General features: G+C 40.8%; 2 protein-coding genes across 6 annotated transcripts in view; one reads left to right on the plus strand and one right to left on the minus strand.

Annotated features, from left to right (window-relative positions):
- The window catches only part of DST (dystonin), a 550,812-nt gene extending 547,162 nt beyond the window's left edge, over nt 1-3,650 (minus strand). The window contains 2 exon segments of the mRNA XM_030558316.1: nt 2,901-2,935; nt 3,395-3,650. Of these exon segments, the coding sequence (XP_030414176.1) occupies nt 2,901-2,935; nt 3,395-3,575 (216 nt within the window). The 5' untranslated portion in view covers nt 3,576-3,650.
- A 7-nt stretch (nt 3,651-3,657) lies between these two features.
- BEND6 (BEN domain containing 6) overlaps nt 3,658-25,581 on the plus strand; it is a 37,766-nt gene continuing 15,842 nt past the window's right edge. Inside the window, exons 1-6 of one of the 5 annotated variants that reach the window (XM_030555646.1) lie at nt 3,658-4,742; nt 21,548-21,776; nt 21,885-22,030; nt 22,547-22,645; nt 23,022-23,199; nt 25,175-25,392. In XM_030555646.1, coding sequence (XP_030411506.1) covers nt 21,581-21,776; nt 21,885-22,030; nt 22,547-22,645; nt 23,022-23,199; nt 25,175-25,392 — 837 coding nt within the window. In that variant the 5' untranslated portion in view covers nt 3,658-4,742; nt 21,548-21,580. Of the gene's footprint in view, nt 4,743-21,237; nt 21,777-21,884; nt 22,031-22,546; nt 22,646-23,021; nt 23,200-25,174; nt 25,393-25,581 lie in introns of those variants that run through there. The other 4 variants (XM_030555649.1, XM_030555648.1, XM_030555650.1 and 1 more) reach the window with 4 other exon arrangements.

Consider the following 25,581-nt stretch of genomic DNA (forward strand, 5'->3'; position numbering starts at 1 on the left):
ACACATTTTTAAAATACTGCCATTTTATGATGTCACATTAATCAACTTATTTCTCTAAGAAACCTAAATTTAATTCATTTTACAAAATCTCAGGTCAATTTAATCTGATAAAGAGGAAAAAACAGCATTTATACTGACAAACAATGTTGAACAGTAGTGATAGTGATGTTGAATTATAACATATATGAAAAGGGGTAAAAAAATACAACTTTTCATATTCCAGCTAATGAGATTCCAGTAAAGTAAAAGGAAATTTTAAAATATGCAGTTTGTGCATGAGGTAGAATGCAAATAGACACAGCAGGGTTTACAAAATAGCATTAAACACTTTACACTGTGGCAGGTTTTAGAGGGGTAGCCATGTTAGTCTGTATCAGCAAAAACAACAAGGTGTCCTTGTGGCACCTAAGGGTACGTCTACACTACCTGCCGAATTGGCGGGTAGCAATCGATCTATTGGGGATTGATTTATCGCGTGTAGTGTAGATGCAATAAATCGATCCCCAATCTCTCTCCCATCGACTGCTGAACTCCAGCTCAGCGAGAGGAAGAAGCAAAGTCGACAGGGGAGCCATGGCCATCGATCCAGCGCTGCGAGGACGCGAAGTAATTTTAATTAAATTTATTCTCATAGCTGAAGTTGCATATCTTAGATTGATCCCATCCCAGTGTATACCAGGCCTTAGAGACTAATAATCCCACGAAAGTTTATGCCCAAATAAATTTGTTAATCTCTAAGGTGCCACAAGGATTCCTTCTTGTTTTGATCTTACAAATCATAATAATAATAATAATAATAATACACAGTGTATTACTGTAGTGCTTAAAACCTTCATATTTCCATTATAACAGAGAAGATAGTAAGTTCATTCAGTTGAAACTGAAAAAGACGTCTCTCAATTCAGTGTAAGACATTAAAGGAGTTCCTACCCAGTCTCCAGTCTTATCTGGGAGACATACTTTTACATGGAGACCAATCATTTCACTGTGTGGGAAAGAAGCCAGGTGAAAATGTTTATCTTCCGGTGAGATTTGGTTCCTGTTTTAATACAGAACTTATTGTCTTGTCACACTAGCAGCAAAGATGAACTTCTATAGTGTAAACAGAAGAGGCCTCCCCTACTAACTACATTCCCCAAATGACCTTCTTTTGAGAAAATGACCCAATGCCTTCAAAAGCACTAAAGGGTATGTCTAAGCTAAAGCCACTGCAGAGGCATACCTACAGCACTGCAGCAGAGCCATTGTAGAATCATAGTGTAGACGCTTCCTACATCAACAGAAGGGGTTTTTCCGTCAACATAATTAATCCACCTCTCCAAGAGGCGATAGCTAGGTTGACAGAAAAGTTCTTCTGTTGACCTAGCTGCATCTACACAGGAATAGGTCAGCCTAACTACAGCACTCAGGGTGCTATACTTTTCACAACTCTGAGTGATATGGCTAGGTCAAGCTAATTTTTAAGTGTAGACCAGGCCTATATGAATTAGAAATCCAAGCCTCATGAAAAAGAGACCTAGGCACTTTTCAAAATTTTACCCATGTTTTTAATGTGGGGGAAGGAGCAGGGGATATAAACACCAAAATAGATCTGTCCATGCAAAACTCTTTCTGGGGCTCCAAACCAACAAGTACCTTCAGAAGTGAGTATGAATCTATGTCTACTGTTTCTTTAAATCTGTAGCAGGAAGCCAGGCAGGAGAGGAACTGGGGAAGATTCTAGGCAGAAGCCTTACTGTGAAGCACAGAGAGAGTAGCTTTAGGGATAATACTATTTTCCTTATTCTAAAAATGTTCCTTGTTTGTGCTTAGAGCCCTAGCATCAACTGGAGTGTGGGGGAGTGCTTGCTCAACATTCCCTAGGCCACAGAGCCAGAAGGGCCATGGCCTGACCACTTTTAAACAGTAGTCACATACTAAATCAGTACAGCTGCTGTTGGAATAATCTGGAGCATTGCTGCGGCTGCATGGACACAGCACCACTGAAATGTGACCTGACTGTCCCTCTGTACAAATGGAATTTCCAGGAGCAATGGTGCAATCTGATGAACAAGGTTGCAAGACCACTCAAATTTGGCCTGACTGCCCCTCTTATCCATATAGAAAGGTAGCTGGACCAACTGGCGTTCCAACCTAGCATGTGGGGAGTCTGTTCCTGTAAAGCAGAGACCAGTGGACTCTGCTGAGATCTCAGCTGCTGGCAGCACTGGCTGATGCACTGTGTGGATAAAAGAGAGGGGAAACTCTCTGTCCAGGTTCCCTATGTGGAGGTGGGCCAGAAACAGAATTTCCTTCTCTCCTGCAAGATATATCTGAATTGGTGCCTCCAGGCTAGGGGAAACCAACTCTTTCTGAATTTCTTTACCATTAAAACAGGAGAGCTGGAAGACCCTTGACCTATTAATATACAATTATGGTGTCTGAAAATAAAATTTTGTGAAGTCTTATTCCTGACTTGAAGTATTGATCTTCAGCTTCAACCGAGTTTTCAAGTGAAGCAGGCAGCTCTGAAATAGCAAGTCAGCAAAACACAGGTGACTGCTGACAATACAGAAAAGAAATGGAAGCTCTTAGGTCAATATGTACCAGCCATGCATATCTCCATATTGCCTGCATCAACTGTTTTTTGTATCATTCTTATTACAGGCACCTAAAACAAAGAATGCTCTTATTGAAGTAAGTAATTGCTTTAGTAATCATTAAATAGGCCAGATAATATTAATGAATATCAATTAATATTAAATGAAGCACTAGCATGCTCTGTGAAAGGCATCAGTGAAAAATAGGGATTTTTGTGCAAAATAAAAAGTGCACAAGTGATTTTATATAAAGACTTGAACAATTTATACTCATGTAAGAGAACTTCTTCTGACCTTGAAATTGCGTGCTAAATAAATTACCTCGGAGCGACAGTGATGAGTTCTCATTACAGCATCTGGAAGGAAAAGAGAAAGACATAGATAGGACTGCGTCTCGCTCAGTTTCCGATTCACTTAAGTTAACGAGTTTGATTTCAGTGCTTGTTGTTTTATGCAGATTCTTTAGTGAGATCTGCGTCTCCAAGCCCAACTTGCAGCAGCCTCAGGCGTTTATATTTAATTCATCTGCTAGAAGTGGATGGTGAAGTTCTGGTGAACTTGAGAAATCAGGGGGTTCGAGTCCCTTACTTTACTCCCACCAGCAGAGATTTCGTTAAGGGATGGGTGGAGACTAGGCTGCCGCAGTCCTGGACTCAGCTTGAATTCTCTAAAGCCTTTGCCCTAATCTATTCGGTCGTTTTAGAAACAAAATGCAAGGCAGAAAACGAGCCCACCTGGGAGTGGAAAGGAGGATTTATTTGTATTTAGAGACTAGATTCCTCCTGCCTTGGAAAGGAAGGCACCGCATCTCTTACCTCGGCTCCTTGAGCGCCCTGAAAGGACGGATTTGATAGGATGCCTCCCTTTCTGGAGCTTGCGGTGCCAGCAGCAGAAGAATAAAATCGTAGCAATGGTCCCCAGCAGGAGCAGGAGCAAGAAGAGGGCACATTGGATGCTGTAGGGTCGCAGCAAAACCAGGAACGCGGCGGCGATCATGGTTCCAGTGCGTGTGTGCGGGGCTGAGCCCGGAGCGCGGAGCAGCCGGGAGAGGAACGCCGGGCAGGCTTCTTATCGAGGCAGCGGGAGCAGCATGATTCCCGGTCCGTGCGCTCCTGAAATCAGGATCCGGAATGGCTGCAGCAGACACACACCGCGCTGCTGCGATGTGCTAGTGAGTTAGTGGGGTGAGGACTTCAGTCCATGACTCAGCAGACGGGAAGGAGGAGGAGGCGGCGGCGGGAGCAGCAGCAACGGGGATTTTTCCGCCAGCTAGTACACAACTGAGAGCAGCGAGCGAGCGAGGCGGTGCAGATGGATCAGCAGCACCCAGCTGCAGTCCTGCCCTGGAATATGGAGGGCCCCCTCCTCTTGAGCTGATCTTGCAGCATTGCACCGTGCTGTGCACCTCCAGCTCCTGCATCACATAAATGCCCCGTTTTAATGCCGCTGCTGCTGCTGACACCGAGGCGATGGCTGCCCATCGGTTGGCAATTTACAGCAGGGGCGGGAGGAGGAGGAAGGGGGCTGAATCCCAAACTTTGCTCCTGCTGCCTCTGGCTGCTCATCAAGGGGATTTTGTTTTTTTGGTTTGGACTTGGCTGGCTGGTGGCTGATGACATCACACGAGCTGCAGCTGCTGCAGAGGGGAGAGCGAAGATGGCTGCGGCGAGGTACAATAAGGAATGAAGAGGAGGCGCCAGGAGCAGTTTCTCCCAGGAGCCGGGCAGAGAGGGCTGCACGGTGTGGGGGCAGTGTCCGGAGCAAGGGAGCACCGCGAGCGGAACAAACCCAGGCGTGCGTGGAGAGAGAAGCAGCAGCCAGACAAAACATCTGCCCGCAGGCTGCTGCTGCTTTCCCTCTGAAGCTCTTTCCTCTTGCGGCTTCGGAAGAGGAGACAAGACGTTGGGAAGCAGAACCACAAGCAAGAAAGTAACACGGTGAAGTAGCGTATCGCCCTTCATTCCTCTCCCCCCTTCGCTCAGCGAAAGCATTGCCTGCGCTAGGCAAGTCTGCTACTAGTGTTTGTCTCCCACTCTCTGCTTTCGGCGCGAGTTAAAAGAAGTTCCTTTTGTTAGGGGCAGATTTATCTTGGTGTCACCCTAAAACAAACAAAAAGCTTGTCTGCACGTGCCGTCTGTGTGTCTGCAGGTTTCAAGAGTGCTGGTGGGTGAGCTGCAGTCCCAAGAACTTTTATTTTGGGTTCAGATTCAGTTCTGTTTTAAGCAAATGTTGGGGGGAGAGGGGGGAGCCTCACTAAGGGTCTGGAATTCTTTTCGCTGCTACAAGCTTTGCTGTGCTGAGTACCTTTTAAATAGCAAATACAGGAACACAAGTCAAAACCAGTTTCCTGGAAGATCTATAATGATATACAAGGAATTGAAAAATATTTTAAATGAATAATTGATATGTATATTTCTACATTTTGATACCTCATCTTTTGCAGGGAGGTTTATTTTTGTTCCCTGGTTTAGTGCAATAACTGACTGAGTACTGAAGAGATTGTGTAGCTGTCCGTCATACAGAGTACCGTTTTTAATTTTATAAAATACACGCAGGATGTATTGTGAGAGGTATAATTTACGTAGTTTGCTAAAACATTTTATATATTAAAGCCCATTGGGAAGTTCCCTGGTGCTGTGGGGTGCTGCAGCAAAATCAATTATCTCAGAATACCATATATGCTGGCTTCCTGCAGTAAACTGCAATATGCTGCAGCAAATGTCACCTCTAGTGATCTTCATTGCACACTGTTACGTTGGGATGAAGAAACCAAATAGATCCTATATACTGTTAATGTATATAACAACTATGTTTCAGTATTTGTAACTGAAGGCATAATACTTTAAGAATTATCTTTCAGAAATTATGCACAAATACAGTACAAATCTCTTATTACATTGTAAAAATACACAGTGAAAAAATACATGTACATTTTGGTAATATTATGCAATAATACTTACCAGTATAATCCTAAAAAGTTAGGATTCATTGGTAAAGAAAATAGTGTTCATTTTATGTGGCTTACACACACAATTCAGAGAAATATTTTACAAAGTTTTTATTAATAATCAAATGCATTTTATGTAAATCAAATTGCAGTGCTCTTTATGCTTTTATATAACAAAAACTGTAGATACAAGTGTGTGCCTACGTTTAAAATACTACGAGACCATCTACATTTATAGAGAGAAACCTAATTGTGATTCCTTGAGTAAGTATGGGTAAAATGATCTATGGAATTTGGCCTATTTATCACTAAATTGTTGTATAACTCCTTTGTAGACTCTTAAGATTGTGGAAATCCATTTTTAGTTGATCTAGGTTTTTTTCTGGATTCAAACTGATGGTGGGTGGCATGTCTAACCCAGAAAAAGAATAGTGCTGGTGTTCTTTTAGTTATGAGATATTTCATCCCACATTTTTAATAATGTGATAGAATTATTCTGTAATATTACATTATAAATAGAAAGTTTAACTGCATAGGGTACAGGCATTACAGTACATTCTTCATTATCCGGGAAACAACAGATGCGATCAGTTTGCATTGCAGCATGATGCTACAGTGAAATGTTTCCTGATACCGCAGTACACTGCAGTAAGGCTGTATTAATGCAGATTACTTGGAGATTATTAAAAAGGTTCATGTTGCCTCACTTGAACACGAGACAACTCAGTATATTCTCCATTACAGCACACTGCCTTACTGCTATGTCTTGTTGCACTATGTTGCTGTCACAAAAAACTTTTCAACACCTTTCACTCTGTATTGATTTGTTATAAGATCTTGGGAGATCCTAGGAAGTGTACTGTAACAATGACCACACAATGTATGGCTGTGAATGAGAGCCATGGAACGTAGGTATTTTCTCATTATCTCTGGATAGAAATGGGTAGAAGGCATTTGGCTGCAAGTAAATCTGTAATATTGGCCCATTTAGAAGGCAAAAGTTATCAATTTTTTCACTAAGGGTTATCGCACTATCCTCACATTAGGATATTATTTTGCCAAAGAGACATGATGAATGTAATTACATCTGCTTCTCTTTTGCATTTGAAAAATGCAAAAGAGAATATAGTTTATTTCAATAAATATGTGCACAAATGTCAGATAGTGACCATTGTTGGCTTCTGAGCCCCAGCAAACTGGGCCATTCCCCTCATTTACATTAGCCCCTCTGCCCTGCCTCTGTCAATATCTATATTACATCATTATGCTGTTTTTGCTAAGCATTTTCTTTTTCTGTACAGGAGTTAAAACATTGTTCCTGTTACTTATTATGGTCAATAAGAATTACCGTAAGTCATTGAAGGGATTTCACTTAAAAAAATGGAAACAAGGTTATTAGTTATTTGGAAAATATACACACAGGAAATAAAATGATATCTGAAAGATGAAAAGAATATATTTATTTGTACAGCAGCTTTTATACAAACTTCTTCCCAAAAATGCTTTGCAGAGAGGTAATCTTAATACTATTACAGAGTTTCATAATCGGATAGGAGAAGAGAGGCAGAAATAAAGGGAGGAAGTTAAAAGAGAAAAGCTGTACTTTCAGGTGAGATTTGACATCAAAGAGAGAGCGCTTGAGGTGAAGGGATACTGAAAGCTGTTTCAGAGCAGGAGATGCAGGGCAGGGTCTCCAGGACCAACTATAGCAACAGTGTGTGGAATGACAGAGGCCTGTGCTGAGGGGGCAGGGACGAGGAGTACTGAGAAACAAGTTCCTTGAGAGAGGCTAAAGGAAATCTGTGGAGGGCTTTATGAACAAGGAAACAATTTTGAATTGGAATGAATGGAGAGAAGAGCTGGTGTTTTAGGATGCGCATGATGTGGCTGCATTTTTTTATATGTATATTAGATAATTTCACACTGCTGGTTTATCCCTTTGCAAAAGAAAAAGGGGGAAAAAGTTGCATGGGAAGATTGTGCCTTTAAATACAGCCCTGAGCATGGGATGCTATGGCACGATTCCTTCCATACATCCTCCTCCCTCCAGACATGTAGTAATTTGCTGCTGACCTAAACAGCTGTAATTTATTACTCTTCTCCACATGCACACCTTCCCCTCCCCCATCCTTCTGCTGGCTGGGCAGTAGTGGCTGGCAAGTTGGCGTAAACCAAGTTTCCACCCTTTTCCCTGCCCTCACATGTGGGCCTGTAAGTCCAAGTCACAGTCTAGCCCATGTTCCTTGATAATTTATACACAGAATGAAGGGATGCGTGCACCTTCAAAGATCATCACAGAGCTAGATCAATGAGAGATAAAGGCACTCAGCATTTCACAGAAGGCACCTGGCATCTTACAGTGTCAGGCCCTGTATATTTCAGTTTACAGTAACAAGACTCGCTGCAAAAAAAAAAGTCATATAATTGGCTGATCTGGTGACCTGGATGTGTGAAACTGATTAAGAAGATATGTTTAAGATTGCTGTAAACCTGAGTAAGTGAAAAAGTACAACCCTTTTCCTTCAATATGTCTTGGGTACTGGAGTACTGTGATTTTATTGGTTGTATAGTAAGTCTCTGGGGGAGTATTTAGAATTTTATTTCAAAACACCTGATAAAAATGTTTTATCCAGCATTACACTGCCAAAAATTGAAATTCCCTGAGCTCTGATTATTCAACTTTTTTTCTGAACAGATAAGAAATAGAAATAGAAAGCCTGAAATGTAATTTATTATCAGAAGCAGGAAACATTAACATACCCTCAACTATACTATATCCTGTTTAAAAGACTCCTTACCTGGTAGAATGATTATCAAATCATTTAAATAAAATCTCATTTGTTTCTTCTAGAAAACCTGAAGTCACCAATAAAAAAGGAAAGTGCTATCCTGTGTGGATTTTTCCAACATTCACATTGCTGACTAATGGGCATCATTATGCTTTTGTCCTCAACATTTTAAAAATTATGCTATTTGAAACTATAGGTTGAAATCTCAGCAGGGTCACCTCAACACTTCATTCTTCCAAGACAGTTAAATTGAGGGTTCAGTGCAGTGTTTTTATATGTTTAAAGAGCACATTATTTAATCAATCAATCATTAAGTACCCTATATACTCATCCATAAGCTGAATAGTTTTGGTAAAAAAATGATGCATCAAAGAGAGGGGGGTCGGCTTATAAATGGGTTTACACCAAAATTTGATGATTTTAAACTCTATGGAATCATTGAATTGAATATCTAATACATTGTCATTTTGTTTATCTGGAGCGTCTGCAGGCATGAAGCCCTTCAGCTCCCTGTGGCCGCAGTTTGCCATTCCCAGCCAATGGGAGCTACTTCCCGCAGCATCCATTGGCTGGGAACAGTGAACCGTGGCCATAGGGAGCTGAAGGGCTCCATGCCTGCAGATGCTCTAGCTAAACTAAACAAAACATGCTGACCCACCAGCGCCTTACCCTGACGGCCAGGAGCCAAAGTTTGCCAACTCCTGAAATATGGCGTCGGCTTATGAAAGGGTCATACAGTTTTTGCTATTTTTACCTAAGTGGCTGCAAAAATGCTGGTACAAGTTGAGCTTCCACACAGGGAGGCTGGTCTAAGCCCTGCAGAAAATACACCACTAAAGATACTATTTTGTTTCTTTATTAGAGAAGTTGTGTGTGTCTGTGTCTTTGGTTAAAATTTGTCCATTCTATACATTATTGTGCTATGTTCATTTGTCGCAGTTGTCTGCCCCAAGGCAACTGCACTTCAGAAGTACCATCTGTATGTAATGGTAAATTGCTTTGGGATCGTTTGGCATTAAAGGAGTTACATACAGCTAATATAAAATAGTATGTATACCATTTTATTGATTTAAAATAGATTTAATGAGTTATATTAAAAAAGCACTTTTAATTGTTAGGCAGGAGTGGCAGGGTTTAAAGATGTAATCACTATAGTGAAGGGAGTGTGGTCCTCTTGCAAAATTCCTGAAATGCAGGTGACACTGATAATGCTCCTTAAACTAAGCCCACAGCATGAAATAATGCCTCCCCAACATCTGTAAATGTGGAAGTCTGTCAGTTACTGTGACATGCTACTAAGTAGACAGCTTATAAAAGAAAAGTGATTTCAACACACAGGAGGCTCCAAAAGACTGAGTGACACCATGCTCGTGGCTGATCACCTTCAGAAGGAAACTCGAGTATTTCTTGATGACAGTATCAGGGTTGTCATTTACTGAGCACCCCCTCATGATCAGGAGTGCATCTGCTATGCCCTGCTAACAATTTCTCCCCTTTGAGGCTCTCCCATGACATTTCCACCAAACACTCTCACAGGCCCTTTTGACTCAGCTTCAGACTCCAGGCCCTTCTGGTCAGGCTTTTATTCCTTTGTCATGTTCCCAATACATCAAACCAAAATTGAAAACAAGAACATAGCAATTAGCCGGCTGGTCTTGAGCTCTGTCTTCCAGGGTATCCCTTCCATAGCTTACTAGCTGGCCTCCTGCTTCTAGCAGTCTCACAAAAGCCCCCTTCACTGTAGCCTGCCCTCTCACACTCCAACTTCTTCCTTGTTGCAACCTCCTGCTGCTCTTATAATGGAACCACCTGATCCAACCCATATGTGACTCCTTCGTAATCAGGGTTGACTAGGCCTAGGCCCTCCAGCCCTTATGGGCTAGCCACCATGTTACACTCCCCCCTCCAACCCCATTAAAGCCTTGCCAGGGCAAATTCTACCTGAAGAAAACTTCCCCTCCTTCCTGCAATGTATGTGTGTCACCAGTCACGTGAATGCATTGTCCAGGCTCTCTCCTCTTCCGGTTTGCTCACCATAATACACAGGCAATCTCTTTTTTTCTAGGGTCTCCTGATGCTCCTCATGCTCCTCAACTAACTGCTCTCATGTCCCCTGAGAGAGTTTGAACTATCCACACATTCCTTGTTTCCCCAACCCCCACCATTTTGGTGCCTACCAGCTCCCCACAGGATGTTGTCTGAGTCCCAACATCAACCCCTTGGATCACAGTTTGGACTCCCACTTTTCCACTGACCCAGTACCTGCTTCCCAGGACTCTTCTCTGTCTGGGGCATACCTAACTAACTGTTGCATCTGTCACAAACCCTTTCTCCTTAGGTGATCTGGCCTTAAACTCTCCTGTACCTATAGGGTAAGCCAGAACCCCTTTGTTTTACTGTCCCTTTTCAGATACACGGGGTTTATAAAATCCAGCTAACAAATTTTACATGATACTGACATTTGCCAGACTGTCCTGGGTACTATGTCTCATTTTTAACAAGATTCATTCTGTCTTGCACTCCTCAGGCTGACATCCCACATCACCATGGTCCCAGACTTCAAAAGAGTAAGTATTCTGTTTATGACCACCTATTCCACATGGAAAATACACCTCGGAAGGGCTCTTCTGCCTCCTCGGACGAGACGGTCTCTTAGGAGGGGATCCCAGCCTCCCTACATGGCTAAAACATCCTCCCCTCAAAGTCACTTTACACAAGAGGACAGTTCCTCTGACAGTGTCCCAATTTCCATCACTGAAAACACATTACTTGGGTCTATTTACCATTCCCTGTGGAATTGCTACCAATCGGCAAGAGCAGGTGAGCTGTTGATCACTCTTCTAAAGCACTATGGTCTGGGCTAGGCTTAACTTCTACCTGCCTGCTCTAGGTTTTCTCATAGTCACAGTATCCCCACTACTGGCCTTTCCCCCAAATTTGAGTTGTCCTGGTCTGGCCCTCAGCCTCCAAGTAGGCCTCTGCCTCTTCCACTGCTTCTGCCACTGATGCCAGCTTTTAAACTGCATTGAGACTCCTGCCACTGCTGCTGGGTGACAAACTGTACCTCCTACTGCTTTTGTTCACTTGGCAAAAGTCAACAGCAGGATCTGAGTCTTTTGGTTCTGTTCTGCGAATAATGGGACAGTGTCCTTCATCTTTTTTTTTTTTTTTATTGTGACCCCTTCAGTTTCCACTTCCCTTTTGGTGGGAGGGGAGTTGGGATTCTTGCCAGCTACACTAGTTGTAGAGGGTTGCCATTTACTCAGTACCGCCTGAGACCAGAGATGTCATTTCAGTACTTTGCTAACAATTTCTCCCATGTAATGAGTCTGTCCCATTACATGCCCATCAAACAGTTTCACAGCCACTCTTGGCCAGGCTTCAGTCTCTAGGCCCTTCTGGATAGACTTTTATTCCTTATTCATGTTCCCAATACAGCAACACACAATTGAAAACAACAAAGGAATTACACTACCGGTCTTGATCTCTGTCCTAAGTGTGTCTTCCATAGCATACTGCCATGCCTCCCGCCTCTGGCAATCTCAAAAACTCTCACAAAAATCCCCTTCTCTGCATCTTCTCTTTCTCTCTCACTCTGTAGCTTCTTCACTGTAGCTTTCTTCTGCTCTTACAGCCAGGTGTGACTCCACTGTAATCAGGGTTGGTAGGCCTAGGCCCTCCAGCCCTTGAAGGCAAGCCACCCTGTTACAGTGACACTTTCCAGAATATGGGTCCTTTATGTTCCATCAAGTTACAATGATTTCCTTCTGTGCATTTACTTAGTGTAGCTAGGTACCAGCTGATGGATCTTTGCTGCATCTGCTCCATTTATGCACCACAGGATTCTGGTCACGCAAAACAAAAGTGTAACCACTTGTATGTTATATTTTATTGGGTTGGATCCATGTAAAAAGACTGGTTTGCTACTTCTGGGTACTGAGACAGAATATTTTTTGTTTAGTTAACTGGTGGTGATCAAGCCTATCCCCTACTGCTGGTATTGTGCCATGAAGAGACTTTTGGACAGGGGATTTGGAGTAGAAGAGAAGGCACTTGAAGTATTAACCAGGCAGCCCTTCTAAATGTATAATCACTTACCAAGGGAAGCCAAAAAATAACGCATGTGTGTCGGCAGTCAAAATGCCATTGGACTGTTGATATTGACATGAGCGCAGCCTTGAATACGCTAGCCCCTATTTTTCTGCAGTGCTCTTATAATTGAAGGGTGTATGTCATTGTTAATAATGCTTTAAAATAGAGTCACTCAGCAAAATAGATAGCTTCTGTTGTCATGTAAAAACAGGTTTGGGACATTTAGAATGTTCTTTCTATATATGTTCTTGTATTGCAGTCATCACCATAGTATTTGAGCACCTTTATTATGTAGTGGGGTATGAAGGATGGAGGTAAGTACTGTATTTAGTCTGAACCAGCTTTGAACTCCCTCAGAAAGGCTGGTCATAGGTTCTTCTGACCAGCCAAATTTTAAAGTCAGTAAGTTATGGAAAGATGTTTTGATGTTTTCTTCAGCCTTTTATTCATCTTTCCAGAACAAATTCTAAAACAAGTGGTTTAGAGAAATGTCTCTTGACTGTTTGGCCATTTCTCAGAGCAAGTGCTAAGTTTATATCTTGTTCCTGATTTTGTCTATGGTAAAACTTCTCTTGATGACATTGTCCTTCCACTGGAAGAACTTTGGAAGGAACATTTGCATACTCCTATTCATAATGTTACTCTAGCTGCCAGTCTGTACCCATTGGCACATGGTATTTGTGATGGCCTTGTCAATTTGTGCCTGAGTAAATACAAGTTGAACTTGTAGACGTGACTGTAGACATACCATTACAGAGCTGTCAGATATCTATTTATTTAAGATATTTATCCAATATGCAGAATTAAGATAATGTACCACATCTCTTTCTTTGTAGTCTTGCTTGATCGTTTCTTTGAAAGTCAACTAATGAAAGTAAACCACTGAGTTCAGTAAAGGCATCTCCCCAATCTTTGGAGTCTGCACAACATATTGAGCTGTTAGCTAAATGAATTACTAATTTTAAAATAATATTATAATCCTTGAGCTATTAAATAGTTCTTAGTAAATCCATTATTTTTCCTTTGTCATTTCTCAGGATTACAAAAGAAGGTAGATGGTTTGGTGCAGGAACTAAAGCATTTTCAAAGAAAATACTTCAACCTTATAATTAAAAACAGAATTGTTCTTATGGTGGACATTGGTATATTTAGGAATTATTAACATGTCAAGCTGTCAAGGTATTTCTAGGTTGCTGAAGCTCACAGCATGCAGGAAACTGCAATGAAAAATAATCACCTCACAGAATCAAGATTTTTGACACACAGGAAAAGGTATAGGCTAAACCCTGCCTACTGATAGTCCTTCAGACTTCAAATGCCAATGTGACTTTGAAATCAGTGAGACTACCTGTGTAAATAAGATCATATGGCTTACTATGAGTAACATCAGTTCACACAGAAGTATCTCAAAATGTTTCACAGGCAGTTATACCACACCATCCATTATAATTCAGTTATGGAGAAGTACAGTTGATAGATACTGATAGTAAGAATTGTGTAGCTAAATTCCCTCACACGTTGGTCTGAAAATTTGCTTCACTGGCATACCCCCTGCTAGTGGACATGGGGTAATTTTACATGTATCTACAGAATCTATAAAGTTCTGCAGCGATAGCTCAGTGGTTTGAGCGTTAGCCTGCTAAATCAAGGATTGTGAGTTCAATCCTTGAGGGGGCCATTTAGGGAATTAGGGTAAAAATCTGTCTCAGGATTGGTCCTGCTTTGAGCAGGGGGTTGGACTAGATGACCTCCTGAGGTCCCTTCCAATTCTGATAGATTTTCCCCTAATTTTCCAGCTAAATGCATAACAAAATATCTCTGTTGTTTCTGGGAAGTGTTGGCCCCGTAAACCTTGCCTTAGAGCTGTGGTTTTTTGCTTCTACATAAATCATTCTTTCCCATAAAATAACTATGATATCACTCTATAAAGCTCTTGAGCAATAACAGCACTTCTGCATTCCTCACTGAAGGCCTAATTCTTCTCCCTCTGAAGTGAATGATAAATTTCACACTGACTTCAGTGGGAATAGAATTAGACCATAGAACTGGAAAAATAAAATGGTTAAATAAGGCCTTATTTTTAATTATAAACTTGTTATGAGGCCATTTAAATTCTCTTGAGTTTCTACTTTAGTCCAAGATATTTTGCACCCATATCTTTAATTTTCTTGGGAAATTCAGTTTAAAAAGCAGTGGAGACCAAACTCTGTAAATAGGACTGGTTTCCTAGTGTGGAGTGAAGTGGTTTTGGCTGCAGCAGACCCAGCTCTCTACCCTCCTGCTGGTAGCTGGTTAGCGGAGGGACTTTCCAGTGAGAATTGGGATTATTAAAGGCTGGACCCAGAAGGTGGTCAATATAAAATGTTAACAATGGTAGTATATATAAATTTCAGAATTATCATGTTTCACTACAATACTATGAGTTTAATCTTTTCTATGTAGGCATTAATCCTGGGAGGATAGGAAACGGGTATACAGTATAGGATTGTATATTGTGGGCTTGATCTTGTTTCTGTTGAAATCAGTAGCAAAGCTCTCGCTGACTTCAGTGAGAACAGACTCAGACTCAATGAGTGGCTAAAATCACGTTGTAAATTTGTAATACTTTACGTTACATTTACTGAGAGGAAAGCGAATTAGTGATCTCATCGTGGTATCTGCCAGCTTTCCTGCTGCATGGAACTGGAACAGACTGTGTCAGCCACAGGGAGGGAGATATCTTTACAAAGACCTTTGTGTTTATTTTTCTTATTCTGGCTTTCTTGGTTACTTAGTAACAGTATTGTATGTGCAAAATTGTATATTTGATGTCTGTTTAGTATGTGAGATGTGAGCATGTCTGCAAAAATTAGGGATCCATTTAATATATGTTTCCTCTACGCTGCATGTAAATGGCAGATTCCACCTTTTTTTTAATTCTACAGGCTATCTGATTTCAGAGAAACTAGGGATAGATTAGGGTCTCTCAAGAGAAGTAAACAGTAACTTTAAGGTACAGTAGTTATGAAATGGGTAGCTTGTGTTTTCAGATGGAGAATCTGGCAGTTGTAAAGTAACTTGCTTACAAAAGCATGCAAGTGTGTTTTTTAATAAATGGTACACAACCCCCTTCTGTAGTTAGTAACTGCACACTGTAATATTAGTGAACAATTACATCTCTTCCAGTTAAAATGATTTAATCCACCAAAACTCTCAATCTGCCTCCCAAAGCAGAGAAAAAAAAATTGACAACACAAGACCAGATTCATTCTACACTGGTAGATTCTGAACTCCAAGCTCCAAAAGCAGAAAGTCCAGCAGGAATGGTGGCACTGGACTTGGCTGGTACAGCTTTAAAAGTGGCCAAGACCCTGTCAGGATGGGACAGTCTAAGGCAGCGGTCATAACCCCTCACAGGGTCATGAGGTTATTACGTGGGGATCGCAAGCTGTCAGGCTCTGCTCCCAAATCCCACTTCACCTGTACAGGGAGTCCTTGGACTTATGATACAATTGGTTCCTGAAAATCGTGTCTTAAGTTGAAAATGTCATAACTCGAATTTCACAGAGGAACAATGTCAGATCGAGCATTGTAAAGTCGAAACCAACGTTGTAAAGTCAAAACACGATGACAATTTCTAAACATTGTAAGTGCTGTTGGTCGTAACTCAAATATGTTGAGGACTGCCTGTAGTGTTAAATATAAAAAAATGTGTTTTTAATTTATAAGGGGGGGAGGTCGCACTCAGAGGCTTGCTGTGTGAAAGGGGTCACCAATACCAAAGTTTGAGAACCACTGATCTAAGGCAGCTGGGAGATGCATAGATAGCCTCTCCCTGGAGTCCTATACCAGTGGAGCTACTGGAGGCTGGAACAGATTATAAAGCTGCCCTCTTCTACAATGCAGGCTTATGAGTTGAGCTGGTTGAAGTTTATTGACCAAACATTTTTTCATTGGATAATGCTGATTCATTGAAAGTAAAACTGTTTTCTGGAAAAGATCTGTTTCAACACATTTCCCATTTTGAAAAGGTTTTGACGAAAAAAGTTTATAAATTGTCAAAATGTCACATTTCAGCATTTTTTTAAAATTTAAAAATTTAGTAGTTTTTACTATGATTCTTTCTTGTTCTGCCCAAGCAACAACAAGTGTCCCTAACCAGGGTGTGTACACATTTGTTTTACATTTGTGGTGATCTTTTTTGTCAGATAGGATGCATCATCTCCAGGAGATGTTGCATCCTATCATCCAGTCCTTACTCAAGCAAGACGCACACTGACTCCATCTGAAGAAGTGGGATTTTTTTATCCATGAAAGCTTATGCCTAAATAAATCTGTTAGCCTTTAAGGTGCCACCGAACTCCTCATTGTTTTTACTGACTCCAGTGAGAGTTTTGCCTGTGAAAGAACTGCAAGACTGCCCTGCCTTTTCCTTCTATAGGTGTAGGATCTTGGACTTTTTCTTTTCTTCATTACAGACATTTTGTTCTACCTTTCCAACCACTTTAATTACTTTCTCAAGAAGATGCCAACAGACAGGTAGGTATTTATCCCTGAGGGTCTCTAGCTTGTCACAGTAAATTGTGTGAAGAGATCGGGGAGAGGGGGGGAGAAAAATACCAAAGAAATCGAAGTTTGTGTTATTTTACTCAGTGTTCTTTATGTTGAAATAAAATCGATTTAAACCATTTCATGTCTAATATATTTAAAACAGCTGGATGCGTGCTGATTCGAGAAGTGGATACTAGAGAGCCTCTGCCACCTCTTAAGCACTGCTTTCTTGCCTCAACCTCTGCAAAAGCAGCAGGAGCAGCAGCACAGCACAGCACACCCTGAAAGCTCTGTGACTTCTCCCCCTAAAATCAGAGAAGTCATGCAATCCATGACTGTGTGACAAATCACTAGCCCTGAATATTATTTTCTAATTTCTGGCAGAGTCCCATGCTTTTAAGTTGTCAGGCTCTCAGTGAAATAGGTTCAGTTGTTTACTATCACATCCACCCACCACATGCAAAAATCCTCAAAAGTCTCAGATTTTTTAAAAACAATGATAAATTACAGAGTCTGTGACTGCTGTGATAAGGCTCTAATTATCCCTGTCAGGCAGAGTGGGTTTGTCAGAGCATGCATATGTTCTCAGACCTCTTTTAAACCCTGCACTTTGGATATCTCACTTTGGCCAAATTTCTATTCCATTGGCCTGATTTTAGTGTGAATTTTGGATATCATCTGTTCCTATTGAGGTCAGTGGCAAAACTTCACTGGGAGCAGGAACACAACCTTAGGGCTCAATTCTGCCACCTACACCAATGCTGAGTGATTCCTTCTTGTGGATTAAAGAACTACAGGTATGTCTCATCTTACGCTGGGGTTACGTTCCGCAGTCAACGTGTAAAGCGAAAATCGCATATAGTCAAAATTACATTGAGTGTAATGGTGGGCGGAATCACCCGCACTACAGAAACAGTATTTAAATTGTTATTTTTCTCTTTGTTTTTTTCTTGTTTTTGCTGACCGCCTAAACCTGAAATCACACATGTTAAAGGCGCCTAAGATGCGACAGACCTGGACTCAGCATGTGTAAGAGCAGCAGAATCAGGCTCCTAGTGATTCATGACTTGTGGATTCCTTTTCCCCAGACATTACGTGTAAAGTTTTGGGTGTTTTCAGATCATCTGGGGCTTTCTAGTTGTTCTGAGAATCACAGAAGTATAGGACTGGAAGGGACCTCAATAAGTCATCTAGGCCAGTCCCCTTCTCTCAAGGCAAGACTAACTGATAACGAGACCATTCCTGACAAGTGTTTTATCTGTTCTTAAAATCCTCCAATGACAGAGATTCCATAAGCTCCCTAGGCAATTTGTTCCAGTGCTTAACAAATCCTGACAATGGGGAATTTTTTTCCTAATGTCCAACCTAAACCTCCCTTGCTGCAATTTAACCCCATTGCTTCTTGTCCTATCTTCAGAGGTTAAGGAGAACAATTTTTTATCCTCCTCCTTAAAACAACCTTTTATGTACTTGAAAACTATCTTTCTCCCTCTGTCTTCTCTTCTCCAGACTTCTCCAATTTTTTTCAGTCTTCCCTCATAGGTCATGTTTTCTAGACCTTTAATCATTTTTGTTGCTCTCCTCTGGACTTTCTCCAATATGTCCAGATCTTTCCTGAAATGTGGCTCCCAGAACTGAACACAGTGCTCCAGCTGAGGCCTTATCATGCAGAGTAGAGTGAAAGAATTACTTCTTGTGTCTTGCTGACAACATTCTTGCTGATACATCCCAGAATGATGTTTGCTTTTTTTGCAACAGTGTTACACCGTTGACTCATATATAGCTTGTGATCCACTATGACTCCGAGATCCTTTTCTGCAGTACTCCCTGCGAGGCAGCCATTTCCCATTTTTGTGTGTGCAGTTGACTGTTCCTTCCTAGTAGAGTATTTTGCATTCATATTAAAGAAAATGTAATCTCATGAAATTGCACTTCCCTGAAAAAATGTAAAATAGAAGTACAGCTCAGTCCTACACAATGCTACTCATATCATACCCAACAAACTCTTCATGGAGAGTACTAATGATAATTCTTATTCCATTTTTTTAATGGTAATTTCTTTCTCAGCCTAGTAGCTATCACTAAAGCAGGAGTTGGCAACCTCTGGGACGCGGCTCACCAGCGTAGGCACCCTGGAGGGCTAGGCCAGTTTGTTTACCTGCCACGTCAGCAGGTTCGGCTAATCATAGCTCCCACTGGTGTCCCTTGGCCCGTGCTGCTTTCCGCTGCCTCCAGTGGCCTGGGATAGCAAACCGCAGCCAGTGGGAGCCACGGTCCGCCGAACCTGCCGACGCAGCAGGTAAACAAACTGACTCATCCTACCAGTGTGCTTACCCTGGCGAGCTGCGTGCCAGAGGTTGCCGACCCCTACACTAGAGCATCATATCATTAAGCCTTTTGAGAGGCGTGTATTTGGTCTTTTGAAAATTAAGAGGACAAAATGTATCCCTGTGCAGAGGGCCAGTTCTTCTGAAGCATTTCCATGGTTTTAGGCCTTGTGCTAGCCCTCCGTATGGGGTGAATTGCCTTTTAGAGCATTGAGCCAGACCTTCTCACTCTGGCATAATAGCCTCAAACAATTGTGCTCCTTTTCAGCTCCTGGTTAACTACATGACAGCCCATGCATACACCATCAGATCACCTTTACACAGAATGAGATCAAACAAATCACTCAGTTATCACATTTGGGCCTTCATACAGTCACTGGTTTGCAGCTCTGCAAAACTGATGTACCTCCCTGAACTGATAGATGGATCCATATATGTGTTCATGAGAAGAATAAAGTTTGGCAAAATCCCAGAGCTATTTCTAAAAATTCTAATGACCATTTAAAAGTAGAAAATATTTTCAGAAAGTAATACATCTATATGAACTGACTTATATTTGTAGTAATCCATCTCACAATAATCTGCTCCCCTTTGAATGATGTTGCATTGTTTTTAATAAAACAAACTAAAATATAAACTACTCCAGTTTGCATTTTGTTCCTTCTCTTCCCCCTACCCATGAATTTTCAGTACTGCCAAGAGAATTAAAATAGTCCTTTCCTTCCTTTGTTTTAAGAGTCTAATGTAAAAGAAAGGGGGGGATATAAATGTTGGTTCTGTGTTCTCCTTATAGCCTTTAATCTAGTTCATAAAAGGCAGCCCAACTGTCTAATAGTCCTGAGATTGTCATTTCATATATATGTCAACTTTTCCATTGCCAGAATGTGTCAGACTCCATCCAGTCATTTATCCTTGGTGTTCTGGGTTGCTCCTATATGACTAAGTGTACTGTACATCTTGGTGCCCATAGTATGACTAATAGTCTTTTTAGTCATACATCGCTTTAAATAGCATACACAATACGTATACCTCAAGTTGCAAGGGTAAACTATTGTCTGAAGTTTTTATCATCTTTGTACCTTTAAGCCTTTGGAGTCTATATTATCTCACAGAGGTTTTACCTCTGCATTCAGGACCCTATAAGGTGAGGCAAACTCCAGGCATAGTGGTCAGGGGCCAGCAGACAGATAAGGAGACAAGGTAGTAGTGTGGAGGCAGAGACCCTCTGTGTGAATGCCCCTTTTCTTCAGTGGATCCCCTGTAGGGTATAGGTTTGGAGAACATAAGAACTGCCATACTGGGTCAGACCAAAGGTCCTTCTAGCCCAGTATCCTGTCTTCCAACAGCAGCCAATGCCAGGTGCCCCAGAGGGAATGAACAGGTAAGCATCAAGTGATCCATTCCCTGTCACTCATTCCCAGCTTCTGGCAAACAGAGGCTAGGGACTCCATTCCTGCCCATCACAGCTAATAGCCATTGATGGACCTATCCTCCATGAACTTACCTAGTTCTTTTTTGAACTCTGTTATAGTCTTGGCCTTCAAAACATCCTCTGGCAAAGAGTTCCACAGATTGACTGTGCATTGTGTGAAGAAATACTTCCTTTTGTTTGTTTCAAACCTGCTGTCTATTAATTTCATTTGGTGGCCCCTAGTTCTTGTGTTATGAGAAGGAGTAAATAACACTTCCTTATATACATTCTCCATACAATCATGATTTTATAGACCTCTATCATATCCCCCCTTAGTCGTCTCTTTTCCAAGCTGGAAAGTCCCAGTCTTATTAATCTCTCTTCTTACGGAAGCCGTTCCATACCCCTAATAATTTTTTTGTTGCCCTTTTCTGAACCTTTTCCATTTCTAATATATCTTTTTGAGATTAGGCGACCACATCTGCACGCAGAATTCAAGATGCAGCCATACCATGGATTTATATAGAGGCAATATGATATTTTCTGTCTCATTATTTATCTCTTTCCTAGTGGTTCCTAACATTCTGTTCGCTTTTTTGATTGCTGCTGCACATTGAGACCAAATCTCTTTCCACTTCTGTGGCTGTATGTATGCTGGGCAAACTCTTCCCCTCTCCCCTTTTGAAGGAAGATTTCGCAGGAGACTTGGTTAGTTTTCTGTTCCTCTATACAGGTTATTTTCACACAGAGAGGCTGACAGATTGTAAAATCCAAGGAGGAGAGGGTTGGATTTTTTTTTTAAATCTGTTTGTAAAGCTTCATGTACACTAGTGACATGATGAAATAATTATTTTTCCTATGAAATTCTTCAGGCTGTGGCTGTGTGACAAGAAAATCCCTTAAAAATGAAAAAGTTCACGCTGTTCGATTTTGTAAATGATAATTCACTACAAATCGGAGAGACTTCATGGATTCAGGATCTTCCCAATGACGGCAGTGAACTAGAAGGACTCCTGAAACCAAATGAGCAGGTGCTAGTTAACTGGCCTGTGGGAGAAAGGAAGACAGAGAAACATTTAGTAAAAGTAGTGTACATGAGTGGTGAGTCCATCTCCAAAGCAGCCCATTTATAAGAATTTAATTTCAGATGTCACTAGATGACTAGCAGAATAGTATAATTTGCTTGGACTTCTCTTTCCTCCACTTCAGATGACCCTCAAGAGCTAGTTGAGATGATGCAAAAGATATTGCAGGCAGATGATATTACAAAAATACAAGTTGTTGGAAAAGGCAAGAGGAAGAGGATTGAGATGATATTCTCAGAGAGTGAAGATAGTGACCTGGACAAAGGGCAGGTGGGTTTTCAGTCTCTGTTGTTTTCCCAGGTGTGAACCTGTTACTTTTGTGCCTTAGTATAATGTTCCAGTTCATTGTTACTGATTTTTCTGGGTACACAGTATGTGTATGTTGACAGTGGGGACAAAGGTAGGCTTCACATGCCTTAGCTCAATGACATGTTGGGGTAATTGATAACACGGGTCCAAATCTTCCCTCTGTCCTTATCAGAAGTTGCAGAAGGAGAAAACGTATGTAGAATCTTCACAGCTTTGGATGTCATGCAGCTGCACTGCATCATCCCCAATATGAGAGGGGTCTGACAACACCATAAAGTGGGAAAGGGTCATGGCTTCTGACGTCTGCCATGGACTCAGGAGAACTCATAGATCTCAGAACTGACAAGAGATATAGACTTTTTTTTTCTATTCAAAGGACACAGTAAGGCCAAAATGAATAAATGTTTGTAGTGTACAATGAGATCTTCTGACAGAAAGCACTGTGTGAGCACAAATGTATTATGCGGTTGTTTTCAGGGGAAAATGATGAAGAGTATAAAAAGAAAGAAATCATTACAGGCCTCTGCCTCCGCCAACATCCTGAGTCAACTTGAAACATCTTTAATTAACAAAAAGGTACAACATCTTGTCATCAGTAATTTGCAGCTGTGAAGCACAACAAAGCTGAGGTTCACATTTAAAAAGAAATTTATTTAAAATTGTAAGTGAATTTAGTGCCGCTGAAAGATGCTATCTTAGTAAATAATCATATAGTGCTGGAGACATACAAAGTAGTGTATTAGAGCTAAGTATTGTTAATATTGTAGTCAACCAGTTTGGTTGTAGATTGAATTACAATATCAATGTTAGTTAAGTTGATTATTAAAGTGAACTCATATTTATACTTTGTGTGTCTTTGTAAATAGAATAGACTCCTTTAGCCAAAGAGTTTAATAGTAGATACTTTTATTTTCTGTTGTTGCTCTATAGCCCAATTTATTTATTTTTTCAGAGAGAACCATATTCTGGAAATGCGTTTCTGTACAGTGAAAGCAGCAGTGATGATGATGAGCCCTTGTTTCAGTTATCCAAAGTGGAACTATGTGCCAAAATAAAAAGTCTGAAAAGGAAACTGACAGACAGTATGAGAGAAAACTGTCGCCTACGGCAGTCACTGGTCATGCTTCAAGGTAAACTTTGGGAAAATGGGTTTCAGAGTGCTAGCCATGTTAGTCTGTATCAGCAAAAAGAATGAGGAGTACTTGTGGCACCTTAGAGACTTACAAATTTATTTGAGCATAAGCTTTCATGGGCTAAAACCCACTTCATTGGATGCATGCAGTGGAAAATACAGTAGGAAGATATATATATATACATAGAGAACATGAAACAATGGACACTTTTTGATAAAAAGGAGAGCTGAAAGCACATAAAGTCCTGATTGTTGTGAGGACACTTACTTGGGAATTGTGAGTGCTCAAGCACCTGTCAAGATCTAGCTCCAAATTAATTAAAAAAAAAGTCATTTCTGCATAACTACAGCATTTAATTCCAGTTAGCCCATAGATTAAATCAATTTAAAAAGAGACCATGAGATCACTGAGTTTAAAGATGGAAAAAAATCTGTTAAATCAGCCAGATTGTTCCTCATAGAACATTTCCATGTGCCTTGTATAACTGTAGGTCAAGTCTGAATAACTCCAGCAACTGGGACTCCACTGATCAAAGTCTAACTGACGTTATTGTTTGGCAATTTTTGATATTCTAAAATTTCCCCTGCTTAGTTCTATCCCTTCAGTTCTAATTATTCATCCTTGAACCAGATAATTTCTTCCATTTGAAAACCATCAGTTATTTCTAGGTGATGCCTTGAAATCTTTTACCTAATTTATACTCATTTCGCTCTTTTAACTTTAATCACTTTAGTTGGTCTTCTCCGGATCCCGCTCCAATTCATTGTTGTTTTCTTAATATGTGAGCCAAAACTATATGCAGCATTCAAAATGTAAATGAACAAATGCTGCTTAAGTAGGGTTTGTCACCTGCCACCATATATATAACCCAGTATAACGTTTTTTTTTCCCCTTGGTCACCATATGCTGTTGCAAGCACATGTTCAGTTCACTGTCTACGTAGTCCTCTCTCATTGTTAATTTGTTTCAGTCTTCCCTCACCCATTTTACCTTTGCGTTCTGGATTGTTTTTCTCTAAATGTATCAGTACGATTTTTTCAGGTTGAATCTGATATTGTTAATATCTGTATACAGCGGTGGTGTAGCTGTTTTGGTTCCAGGATAGTAGAGAGACAAAGTAGGTGAGGTAATATCTTTTATTGGACCAACTTCTGTTGGTGAGAGAGACAAGTTTTGAGCTTACCCAGAAAGAGCTTACTCGCTCTCCAACAGAAGTTGGTCCGGTAAAAGATTGTTCATATCGGTCCATTTTATTTAAATCGCTAGGTCTATTTCTACCTTCCTCTTGAGTGCTCATATTTCCCCCCTTGCTGTATAATTTCTATTAGTTTAATTACTGTGCTTTTTGCTTCCTCTTTATCTCTTATAGTGTTTCATTGGATCATGCTTTGCCACTCCGCTGAATGTAATCTTTGTAATGGACTCACTCCAGAAAAGCTCATCTGTGTAAATAATATGTTGACCAAATAAGGGGCCATTTTAAAGGATTTCTTATAGCAAGAAATAAAAGGTCAAATGCAGCCAGACATACCTCCATTCAAGTGAATAGAATTGGACCTGCTTCTAGCTATTCTGAATTTGGCCCAGACTCTTTAATCTTGTAGTGCTGTACCTATTTTGAGAAAGTAGTATAAGAGAAAGACATGAAAAACAGCCAGATCAGCTTTACAGTGGGCATGTGTTAACAATGGCTCCTTTTATCAATCTGCAGAGAGCTAGCACGCTGCTTATATTGGAAGCGTGATCTCCATTATGGGGTTTATTTGGTGACATGGAAGGAGTTCAAAAAAAGAAAACACCGTTCTAATGATATCTCTGCTGATTGCTGGGGTTTGTCTAAAAGGAGACTGCAACTCCTGTTCTTTTTACAACTGTGACAGGAGTTTGGTTACAAATACCTGCATACATGAAACTAAACCAAAGTTTAGTAGCATCAGTGGCTATTCTTAGTGATCACTCTTTCCAATTTCAGTGTTGCCACAGGCAGTCACACATTTTGAGGAACTGGTAGGTATGGCTGAGGCCCTGCTCAAGGGGGGAGTGACCACATCTGCCTCCAGTATTCATTCACACACTGTCTGGAAAGCATCAAACAGTTCTTTATCAGATTCATATGCAACTATCCACAGTAACTCCAATTCACCGATAGCATTGAACATGGAGGAAGAGGAGCAACAGCCTGAGAAACAGGTTAGCTGAAAGCTTATTTCAGCAATAAGAGTTAAATAAAAGTTGATATATTGCAACGTTTGAGACTATATAAAGCAGGAGTTGGCAACCTTTCAGAAGTGGTGTGCCAAGTCTTCATTTATTTCACTCTGATTTAAGGTTTTGCGTGCCAGAAATACATTTTAAAGTTTTTAGAAGGTCTCTTTCTAT

This window comes from Gopherus evgoodei, chromosome 3 (genome assembly GCF_007399415.2).
Source record: "Gopherus evgoodei ecotype Sinaloan lineage chromosome 3, rGopEvg1_v1.p, whole genome shotgun sequence".
In the NCBI taxonomy this organism is placed as follows: Eukaryota; Metazoa; Chordata; order Testudines; family Testudinidae; genus Gopherus; species Gopherus evgoodei.